General features: G+C 46.5%; 1 protein-coding gene across 6 annotated transcripts in view; it reads right to left on the reverse strand.

Annotated features, from left to right (window-relative positions):
- The window catches only part of NWD1 (NACHT and WD repeat domain containing 1), a 63186-nt gene that overhangs the window by 22456 nt on the left and 28581 nt on the right, over nucleotides 1-12149 (reverse strand). For all 6 annotated transcript variants that reach the window (XM_082707989.1, XM_082707990.1, XM_082707993.1 and 3 more), the window contains 2 exons: nucleotides 8652-8849; nucleotides 4880-5002 (listed from right to left, as the gene is read on the reverse strand). In XM_082707989.1, coding sequence (XP_082564115.1) covers nucleotides 4880-5002; nucleotides 8652-8849 — 321 coding nt within the window. The remainder of the gene's footprint in view (nucleotides 1-4879; nucleotides 5003-8651; nucleotides 8850-12149) is intronic.

The following is a 12149-nucleotide window of genomic DNA, read 5'->3' on the forward strand; positions in this document are numbered from 1 at the left end:
ACCTCTCTCTCTCTCTCTGCCTGCCTCTCTGCCTACTTGTGATCTCAGCCTGTCAAATAAATAAATAAAAGCTTAAATAATATGGTGTATCCTTATAAAGAATGTTATGCAGCCATTAAAAATAATAAGATAGATTTATATATATACCTAACCGTAATAAATTATTACAATAGCCAATACTTACTGGGGGGCTTTCTATGTGCCAAGTGTAGCTGTTAGTACTTTACATGCGTTAAACTCCTTTAATATCATAAACATGTAATGAGGTACTATTATTATCCCGTTGTATAGATATGGAAACAGAGGCACAGCAGCTGAGTATGCAACTTAACCAGAACTACATGATTAATAAGTAGTGAAGCCAGGATCCCAGCCCAGAACCAAGCTCTCAGCCGCTACAAAGTAACATTACAATATATCCTGACAAAAGTGAGTTACAGCCCAGTGTATAAAATAGCACCATCTGCTTTTGACAAAAACATGAGTTTATCCAGAGCTATGTCTGCATAAGCCTAGAAAAAAAAAATTGCTTATGGCATATCACAAACTGTGAGGACTGATCACTTCCATGGAGTCTGATGGATGGGAGAGGTCAAAGGGAGTTTTATTTCTTTATGATTCAAATGACAGGAGAGCGGGTAATTTTTACTTGTTGTGATTTGGATATTTTTCGATCCAAAATGTGTATAAATAGTAATGCATTACAAAATATCCCCATACAGGGATGCCTGGGTGGTTCCATTGGTTAAGCGCCTGCCTTTGGCTCAGGTCATGATCCCAGGGTCCTGGGATCGAGTCCCACTTCTGGCTCCCTGCTGAGCAGGGAGCCTACTTCTCCTTCTGCCAGCTCTTCCCTCTGCTTGTGCTCTCTCTCTTTCAAATAAATAAATAAAATCTTTTAAAAAATTCCCATACATGGGGCGCCTGGGTGGCTCAGTGGGTTAAGCCACTGCCTTCGGCTCAGGTCATGATCTCAGGGTCCTGGGATCGAGTCCCACATCGGGCTCTCTGCTCAGCGGGGAGCCTGCTTCCTCCTCTCTCTTTCTCTGCCTGCCTCTCTGCCTACTTGTGATCTCTCTCTGTCAAATAAATAAATAAAATCTTTAAAAAAAATTCCCATACATGGAACACGATGCCACAGTTAAAATGAATTAGAGATATATACATAATGTGGAAAGAGGAAAATATGTAATGTTAACTAAAACAAAAAAAGGTTATACTAGCAAAAGCGTACCTGACTTTATAGAAAACCACATATATTTATATATATCCAAACACCCCCGGGGGAAGGGACTAGAACAACAATATGCTGGTAAATGCCTCACAACGGGCTCTCCAAGGAGGTTGGGGAAAGCCCTGATTTGTGACACATGCCAATTTCCTTGGTGTAAATATTCCCATCCTCGATTGATTTCAAGACACATTGACGTCATTGAATGTAGGGTTGTAAAGAGAAACCAGTAGCAAGCACCCCATTTCCACTGCAAGGGTACAGTAGCCAAGAGCGTATGTAAGAATGTGTGGTACAATACTTAGAAAGTGCTGAGTTTTGGGTGCCTGGGTGGCTCAGTTGGTTAAGCAACTGCCTTTGGCTCAGGTCATGATCCTGGAGTCCCAGAATCCAGTCTCTCACCAAGCTCCATGCCTGATGGGGAGTCTGCTTCTCCCTCTCCCACTCCCCCCTCTCATGCTCCCTCACTGTCATTCTCTACCAAATAAATATATAAAATCTTAAAAAAATAAAGTGGGTAGGCTGTAAAAGAGAAATATCCAGGAGAGAGCAAGTTCATGGAGGACGAGAACCAGAGGATTTGTCTCAAAGTTATCACAGAGGGGAAGAACGTAAGGACCTGGTGTTAGAATATTAATGCTTTAAAAAAGAAAATAAAGTGCTGAGTTTTGAGGATTTATTACCTTGTTTAAGTAGAATTGATTCAGCTTCAAGCTTCTATAATTGACTATTTTATAATGGCTGTGTTTGGGGCTCAGGGGTGGCTCAGTTACTTGTTCAAGCCAGCTCTTGATTTTGGCTCAGGTCATGATCTCAGGGTCGTGGGATTGAGCCCCGTGGTGGGCTCTGCTCTCAGCACAGAGTCGGCTTGCCCCTATCCTTTCTCTTTCCTCCAGAAAATTTAATCTTTTAAAAACACAAAATAATGGTTGTGTTTGACAACTGTCTCACCGCGTTCCTGAAAATTTCCATCAACTCTTGCAAGCCAGGACGAAAGACCTCCAGGTCACTAGTACATGATGGGAAATTTTCACTGTCCTTAGTACATATGCTTTTAATGCTCTCTGTTTTGCCAATAAACTGATGACTGAGTTTTCCTAATTACAAAGTTTGATGACTTTTTCAAAAATGAATCAAGGTTCATGGGTACATAAACAGATCCTTGTCTTGAACAGATGGTTCACGCACACACAGATACAAATATTGAATAGACCTAGATGAAAATAGCCATCCCAATGATAATAAAATGAATGGAATCTTATTGGATACTCTATCAGGACCCACCTCACTCCCAGCCCTTGAAAGAAATAAGAAAAACAAGAAAAGAGTAAATTGAGAACATCTGATGCTGGCAGCTTTGGGGTTGGGGAGGGGGGATAGTCTATTACACACATATAGCCTGTTTGGAAAGCAGTAAGATGCCAGTTCTCAAAACCCCTAGAAAAGCTCATATCCTCCAATTCAAGACTCCTACTCACTGGAAATAGTCAACAGAAGGAAAAAAGAGTTGATGAGAGTAAAAAGAGATGTGTCGCGGTGTTATCCCCAACAGCAGATAACTAGAAATAGATTAAAATAGCAAAAATTAAAAAATAAATAAATGGCATAAAATAAATTACCAAAAAATCATGTAATACATTCTGGAACATGATCTGTTGAGCATGAACTATTTTTGCTGCATTTTGACACGATAAATATACCATTTGATGGATCATAGCAGTGTGACTCACCCCAGCCTCAAATTGGAAACCATGTAAAAGTCCTTCAATTGAAGCTATCACCTGATAAACACATTGCTGTCCCTTCCATACAACGGATAGACTCGGCAATGCAGAAGACAGACTAGTGCCACATGCAACAGTGAGAGCTAGCCTTCCACACATCAGGCGGTGGACCAAAGATCACAGAGTGCGCAATTCCATTTGCACGAATAGTCCAGAAAAGACGAATTCATAGACCCAGGATGCACATCAGCGGTTGCCACGGGGCTGGGGGTAGTGTGGATGTATTCCAGAGTGGGCAGGTGGTGCAAAGAGAACTCCTTGGGGGTAGTGGAAAGTTCTACAATTATGGTGATGGTTGTACAACTCGGTAAATCTACCAAAAAAGGTTGCATCCTTCGCTTAAAATGGGAGGAATGGTATGTCAATTACAACTCAATAAAGTTGTTTTAAAAAGATTCAATGAAAAGAAAAGAGTGTCTATGGCAAAATGTTGGGAAAAAATTATGAAAGAGCATACATTTTTGGTTCACAATGATGTAATGTTTTTTAACACCTTTACTGAGGGGTGTCGTGTGGCTCAGTAAGTTAAGCGTCTGCCTTCGGCTCACCTCATGATCCTAGGGTCCTGGGATGGAGCCCCAGATCAGGCTCCCTGCTCAGTGGGGACTCTGCCTCCCCTATGTTGTGTTCTCTTTCTCAAATAAATAAATAAAATCTTTAAAAAATACTTTATTGAGATATAATGCACAAACATAAAATTCACCCATTCCATGGACCATGGTACAATTCATTGGTCTTTGAATGGTCACAGCTGGGCAACCATCACGCCAGTATAAATTTAGAATATTTTCAAAACCTGGCTTTCCCTCCCCTTTCTCTCCTTATCATGTAAACCATTTGAAGGTGTGTAACTCAATAACATGATAATTCACAATGGCGTGCAACCATCACTTCTATCTGATGCTAGAACATTTCCATCACCCCAAAAGGAAACCCCATCCCCATGAGCAATCACTTCCCATTCCTCCCTCCCCAACTAGCAACTGCTAATCTGTTTTGTGTCTCTCTAGATCTGCCTGTTCTGGACATTTTGTATAAATGAATCATATACATGATGTGGGCTTTTGTGACTGGCTTCTCTCATTTGGTACAATGTCTCAAGCTCTGGCCTCATGGCTTCTTTGTTGTTCTGGAAACATGCCAACTTCCTCCCCCCTGTCAGGGCCTTTGCATGGGCTGTTTCCCATTCCTGGGATGCTCTTCCTTTTTCTTCCCCTCTGCCCTCTGCCTACCTCTTTCTTCGCACCCTTGGAATCTTGGCTGAAATGTTCCCACTGAAGAAATGTCTTACACCCAACTGTCCTAAGTGGGTCACTTTGGTTACTGTCTGTTACTGATGACACTCTGTCGTCCTCACTACAATCTGTAACTATATTTTGCCTTCCCAAATACTTGAGTCTGACTTGGGCCAGAATTAAGGTAAGGCGAGTGAGGCACTCATCTCGGCTGCCAAACTTAAGGACGTGCCAAATTCCCGAGTTTCTCTTTAGCCTCTGGCTCCCATATGGTTTGGCACAGCACCATTACTGATGTTGTCTTTCAGACAGCTTGCTATTTAATCGTGGTGGAGTTTTTGCATTAATTTTGATTTTTTAAAACATTGCCTTGAAATATTATTTTTTTGAAAGACTATTTTATTTATTTATCTGAGAGGGAAAGAGTAGGAGTGGGTGGAGAAATTCAGAGGGAGAGTGAGAGGCAGACTCCCCGCTGAGCACGGAGCTAGAGGCGGGGCTCGATCCCAGCACCCCAAGATCACCACCGGAGCAGAAGTGAGATGCTCAACTGACTGAGCCACCCAGGTGCCCTGAAATCTTATTTATCTCGATGACCAAGTTGACAAAACCCACTTCCCAAGCCTCACCTGTGTGTCCAGTTAGAATGTGGATGACCTGTTGTTCCTCCATGTCCCACACGGCGACGATGCCATCCTGGGTGCCAACGACCAGCAGCCTCTCCTCCAGGCTCCACGCCATGGCCGTGATGCCTGCAGCCACACAGAGACAACAGTGACCACATCAGCTCCCAGGTTCAGACACGGGGTCCTCTAATGTTGCCTCTGCTGCACAGATGGGGAAACTGAGGCACAGGTTCAGTCCCTTGTCCAGAGCCACACACCTAGAAAGTGGCAGAGCCAGGATTTTGAAGTCAGCACTGTCGGGGCCCAGATTCAGGGCTCAGTTGTAAAATTTATGTTGTTCTTAGGGACCAAACCACACTGAGGTCAGAAGTGCCTCGCAAGTTCGGTGGTTCTCAGGTAGGGGCGATTCTGCTCCTGGGAAATGTCTGGAGCCTGGGGTCACTGGGCAATGTCTGGAGACGTTCTTGGTTGTCACAACCAGGAACCAGGTGCTACTGCCATCCTGTGTGTGGAGGCCAGGGGTGCTGCCGACCACCTCTGCAGCGCATAGGATGCCCACCCTCCCCCCTGCAGAGGATGACCCAGTCCCAAATGTCAGTAGTGCCTGGTTGAGAAACCCTGCCCTAGTTGGACAAGACTCAGAAATGGAATTATATTGGCCGAGAACGCGGACTCCTGCTTCTGACTTCTCTTTGAGGTCCACGTGTATGGAAAAATAAAGGCTCCAAAGGGAAAAAAATCTTTGCCAATAATTTGGGCAAACAACAGCCTGGGGCGCTCTGCTGGGTTCTGACTGAAACATCGTGAGGAGAGAGAGGCGCTGATTTACACGGGAGAAAACACTGGCCCGGACCGTTGGAGACCAGATTTGCTGAATACCCTCGGGTAATTCCTTCCTCTGCTCTGTGCCTCAGTTTCCCCAGATGTAAAATAGCGAGGGGGAAGTGTGGAAATCAGAGCTGTCCAAGTCTGAGAAGCCCAGATTTTGTTCCTGCCTTATTGGGGCAGGGAGTGAGGACATGGGATGGATCTTTCTTTCTTTGCCTCTCTCTCCCTCTCTCCATTCCCTCTTTCCTTCCTTCCTTTTTTTTTCTGGTCACTTACAGTGTGACCTTGGAAACATGAACTCAAACTTCTCATTTACAAAAGGGCCAAACTGAAGCCCAGAGTGGGTCGAAACTTCCTCAGCTTCACCACGACTGGGGCTGGGATGAGAGTCATGGTGGGTCTGAAACCCAGAACATCTCCCCACCAAGGGATGGCAAAAAACAAAACTTGACCTGACTGTGACTTCCTATGCCTATGCCGTGGTAGAGACCACAAATGTCACTGCACCCTCTCAGATTTGTCCCCTGGAGCCATTCTGTCATGTTTCCTTTTGAAATCAAGCCCCCAGCCCACAGGCATTAGCAGAATCCACACTCCCTGGGACCCTGTAATTCCCAGACTCCCTTGCAGCCAGAGAAGGCCAAGGTCTTGCCAATGAGACACTCACTCCAGAGGTGATAAATTCTGCTTCTAGACCGTGCCCTCAAAGGGAAGGGATCTGCCATCCACCCCCCCTTCCCACTGTCCACTGGCTGGAACGCCATGGTGTGGGTCAGAGAGGGAACAGCCATTCTGAACCAACAAATGGAAGTTTAACATTGAACATGGCAGCAAACAAGATTGAAAGAGTCTGGGTCCCTGACACATGGGGAACTAGGAGTTTTACCTCTGCTTATGCCTGGACTGTTACGTGAGGGGGGAATGAACTGCTGTTTTATTTACGTCACTGTTACCCTGTCCTTTGTTATAGCATTTGAACCTGTAACCCAATAAATATATAGTCTTACCCATTAAACTAGATTCGGTCCCAGAACCCTTCTGAACACAGCATTCAAGCAGCTGTCCCTAAATCAATTCCTCCATGCATCGTACTTAGTCTCTTAGAGCTTCTATTTTGGAAGCACTATGCCTTGGGAATGTAGCTTTCCCTACAAGGCTATGTGTGGCACAGAAACGGTCTGAGTTGCAATGACTGACATTTGAACCAGACATTAATTGTGTATTTGGTGGCCTTATAATTGATGCAAGAGATTATGGGTGGGCAGAGGAAGGGATGGACAAGAGGCAGTGGACTGGACATGAACAGATAGCTAGATGGCTGGCTGGATGGTTGGGGGAGTGGACGGATGGGTGCACGATGAGTAAGATGGATGAATCAATGAATCAACTGAGAGATGGGGGGGGCGAGTTGATGAATGGCTGGGTGGGTAGATGGGTGGAGGGGTGAGTGCTTGGAAGATGTCCAGAAGAGGGAAAGGGAAAGATACGGGGTGTGGCGAGAGGGGTGGGAAGAAGATGACTAATGAAAATATGGATGACTGATGGGTGGATGGAAGGAAGGAAGGGTGGATGGATGATGGAAGCACGGAAGGACAGACAGGAGAAGGAGGGAAGGAGGGAAGGGAGGAAGGGAGGATAAGTGAATGGGTGACGGATGGATGAATGGATGATGGATAGAAGGACAGACAGAAGAAGGAAGGAAAGAGGGAAGGAAAGAAGGAAGGATGATGGGTGGATGGATGGATGGATGATGGATGGATAGAAGGACAGACAGAAGAAGGAAGGAGGGAAGGAAAGAAGGCAGGATGATGGATGGATGAATGGATGGATGGACAGACAGAAGAAGGAAGGCAGGAGGGAAGGAAAGAAGGATGGACGGATGGATGGATGGATGATGGATGGATAGAAGGACAGACAGAAGAAGGAAGGAGGGAAGGAAAGAAGGCAGGATGATGGATGGATGGATGGATGGATGGATAGATGGACAGACAGAAGAAGGAAGGCAGGAGGGAAGGAAAGAAGGCAGGATGATGGATGGATGATGGATGGATAGAAGGACAGACAGAAGAAGGAAAGAGGGAAGGAAAGAAGGAAGGATTATGGATGGATGGATGGATGGATGGATAGATGGACAGACAGAAGAAGGAAGGCAGGAGGGAAGGAAAGAAGGCAGGATGATGGATGGATGGATGGATGGATGATAGATGGATAGAAGGACAGACAGAAGAAGGAAGGAGGGAAGGAAAGAAGGCAGGATGATGGGTGGATGGATGGATGGATGATGGATGGATAGAAGGACAGACAGAAGAAGAAAGGAGGGAAGGAAAGAAGGCAGGATGATGGATGGATGGATGGATGGATGATGGATGGATAGAAGGACAGACAGAAGAAGGAAGGAAGGAGGGAAGGAAAGAAGGAAGGATGATGGATGGATGTATGGATGGATGATGGATGGATAGAAGGACAGACAGAAGAAGACAGGAAGGAAAGAGGGAAGGAAAGAGGGTGAAGGAAGGAGGGAAGGAAGCAAAACCAACAAATGGAGAGACAAGTCCTCTTGTCTCTGACGTTCTGGTGTCCCGGGGGCGGGATCTACGAGTTCCACCAGCCTCTCAGGGGCCAGTTAGGCATCTGTCCCTACCTTTTGGACTTACTAGCCTGAGCCAGTAAACCACAGAAACTGTAAGATGGACACTCTATTCTTAGAGGCAGTCAGCACCCTCCTTGCTCTGGGCTCATTTGCAGTATTTACAATACTAATCTACAGTCCCTAAGGGGGCAGAGACAGTCGAGTCAGCATGAGACAGCAAGGGCACGCCCTGATGGGACCCTGGGGGCCTCCCTACTGACAGAGGGGAGCCCCAGGGAGCAGCCAGAAACACCTGCCCTCTGCCGCCCTCAGACATGACGGGCCAGGAAGGATTTTTGCTGTGCTGGGGAGACTCACCCTTGTGGCAGCCTGTGAGGGTTGCCCGGAGGGGTCCTCCTGGGGGCTGGAAGAATCCCCCCAGGGGTATGAGCACAGGGTGGGGGCACGCCCGGAACCAGCTCTGGGCCTGTTGGCACAGCTGTCCCACCAGGGCTGGATGTGAGGCGGCGAAGAAATGGAGTCTGGCCAGGAGTTCTGTATACAAGATGCTCCTCTCTGCAACAAAGGGAACTCAGGTTAAGGGGAAGGGCGCTGCCGACCAGTCAAGGTCAAGTCCCCCGCCATCTTCTCCTGCCTCCTTCTCTCCTTTCCAAGGACTCTCATCCCTACTTCAAAAGCACCAGGTGGTTCCTAGCCTCTGGGCCTTGGGCCAGGCGGTTCTCTCTGCCTGGGAAACTTCCTCCTCCTCCCCTTCCCCTTTCTCAGGCTAAATATCTCATTTTTTGGCTCAAGGCTTACTTCTTTAAAGAGCATTCTTCATCCCAGCGCTCTAATCCACTGGCCCCGCGCCCGCGAGCTCATCAGAGCTGCAACTGACATTTCTTTGTTTATTCCCTCCCTACCCTAGATCTTGAGTTTCCCCTGAGAACAGGGATGATATCTGTCTTGTTCATTGTGTTCTTAGCGCCTAGAACATCACAGACACCCAGTAAATTGCAGAGGCCACTTTTCAGCAATGGGCTTAAACAATGGAATGCAGAGCAAGGGAAAAGGGCCCACAGCGACCATGGAGCTGAAGACAGGCCCTCAAAATATCCAGAAGCCCTAGCTGACAGGGGCCGGGGGCCGGCTACTGACAAGAGATACAAAAAAAGGAAAATCTCCATATGTTCCCCATACCTCCTGACCTTCCCCCTGTAAATCAGCCCCTCCCACTGCCTTGGGGCAGACAGCCTCCCCTGTGGGGTGCTGCCCATAGCTCCCTTGGGGTGTATTCAATAAACATCCACTCCTTTGTTCTGGAAACTTCTACCTCCTTTGTCCTGCCTTTTCTGAATTATTTCACTGCTGGACCCTGAGCCACCAGCTTCCATGGGATCATCATCACCTCACACTCCATCTCAAGTTTCTTTACTTAATCCCATCATTTGCAGAATAAGAGGAGAGTCACAGGTTTCAGGCATTAGGAAGTGAATATATCTTCGATCAAGGCAGTGTTTTCTGCCTCCCACAACAGGGGTATCATCATTATTATGCCAAGTTCATAAAGGGGTAATTGAGGCTCAGAGAGGTTAAGCAACTTGTATAAGGTCACACAGCCAGTAAGAGGCAGGAACCTAATCAATCAAGTTTTATTCCAACCTCAAATGGACCAGGCACGCGGAAGGCAGGCAGTTCATTTTCCTTGTTCTAACTGTGGGGTTTGGGGCAATGGTGACGATGCCCTGTGCCCTAGTTTGCTGGTGGATGATGTGAGGCAAGGTCAGGACCAGGGGTGGGTGCCCCAATCACCATAGCTGCCAAATTTAAGGTGGCACCACCAAACTCAACCATCCATCCAGATAAACACTATTTTAATGGCAATATTTTAACAAATCAAAATTAATGCTCCCCAACCCAAGATGAACAAAAATACCAGCCTTTAAAAAACAAAAATAGGGTCAAAAACAGTGCCACATTGAATCATCCTGGAGCCTGAGGAAATAAGAGAAATCAGGTGGGCTTTGAGGACCAGGCTCAAGGTCCTGGAATGTACTGGAACTCAAGGTTGGCCAACTGCGCCCTCTGGTGGTGACATTCATTCCTACACCTCATTATGGGCAAGCCACAGGTTGTCAATCAAGGATGGTTGAAAAGAACATGCTGTGCTGTGGGCTTTTAAATCTTCCCTCAAACTGGGCAGTTGTTCCCAAGGCTATTCTCCTGGTAAATCAGTCCTTGTGAGGCTTACAACCAGTGAGCATGAATACACAAGAAAGGCCACGTTGACGGCATCAGCATCTTCCCTGGGATGTCCTTTAGTTACAATCCCTTATTTTGCAGATGATGGAAGCTGAGACTCCATGCAGAACTGGCTCATCCAACAACAACAGCAACAACAACAACAACAAAAACCCAAAGAAACAAACAACAACAATAAAAGAAATGGCTTGTGCAAGGCTGTTCAGATCAACAATAGTGATGCTCTCACGTGACAGAAATAGGAGGCTTAGATGGCAGTGTGGGGACAGGCTCTGCGAGAACTGACTTGCATATCTTTCCTCGTAGCTCTAGGTAGAAAGAGTGACCAGCATCCCCATTTTGCAGATGGAAAGACTGAGGGCAGCGAGGTCAGGAATGGGGTCGGAGAGCGAGGGACTTACAAGGTGACACCACCAGCAAGTAGCAAAACCCAGATTAGAATTAGCCCCGTGGGGCTCAAATCTGAGTTCTTGGCCAGGACCGGTCTGTGTGGTAGGGCTGGCAATTTGGCAGGGAGCAAGTGGATGATAATGTCCCCATCCTCACAGAGCTCAGCGTCCGGTGGGGCCCTCAGGTGATACAAAAGACAACAGGCAGAAGTAACAATTGAGGGGCTAAGACAGACGGGAAAAGGGGGCGTTGCTGGAGAACACAGGGACTGGGGAACCAGAGGGGTTTTCTGGTTCAGTGGTGGCTAGACAGGCTACTCCAAGAAGGAGCATTTGGTTAAGCTTCAAGGGAGCCCCAGAAGGGTATAGGGATTTAAACACCTTCGAAAAACTCCTTATAAAACCCTCAAATGAAAACCAGGTGGGAATTGTACAATAAAAACCACTCTGGGGGGATCTGGGTGGCTCAGTCGATTATGTAGCTACCTTTGCTCAGGTCCTGGGATAGATCTCTGGGTCCTAAGCTAGAGCCCTGCGTTGCCTCCCTGCTAAGTGGGGAGTCTGCTTCTCCCTCTCCCACCCCCCGCTGTGCTCTCTCCCACTCTTGCTCTCAAATAAATAAATAAAATCATAAAAAAAAAAAAAGGTATCCTGGCCACCTCATACTCACTGGATGACTATTATTATTATTTATTTTTTTAATTAAAAAATCAGGACACCTGGATGGCTCAGCATCTGACTCTTGGTTTCGACTCAGGTTGTGATCTCATGGTCGTGAGACCAAGCTCTGCATAGGGTTCCATGGTCAGCGTGGGGGTCTATGAGATTCTTTCTCCCCCTCTGCTCCTCCCCCTGCTCTCTCTCTCTCTCAGATAAATTTTTAAAAGTCTAAGAAAAAAAATCAGAAAATTAAAAGTACTGGTGAGGATGCAGAGAAATTGGAACCCTTGGGCTCTGCTGGTGGGAGTATGAAATGGGGCAGCCACCGTAGAAAATGGTAGGGTGATTCCTCGGGAAAAAAAGAAATAAATAAACATAGAATTAGCATTTGATCCAGCAATTGCATTTCTGGGCATATATGCCAAAGAATTGAAAGCAAAATCTTGAAAAGGTATTTGTATACCCATGTTCACAGTGGCGATATTCCCAATGGGCAGAAAGTAGAAAGTGCCCAAGTGTCCATCAAGGGATGAACAGATACACAAAAAAATGTGGTCCGTTCATA

The sequence above is a fragment of the Mustela nivalis genome, assembly GCF_964662115.1.
Source record: "Mustela nivalis genome assembly, chromosome: 1".
In the NCBI taxonomy this organism is placed as follows: domain Eukaryota; kingdom Metazoa; phylum Chordata; class Mammalia; order Carnivora; family Mustelidae; genus Mustela; species Mustela nivalis.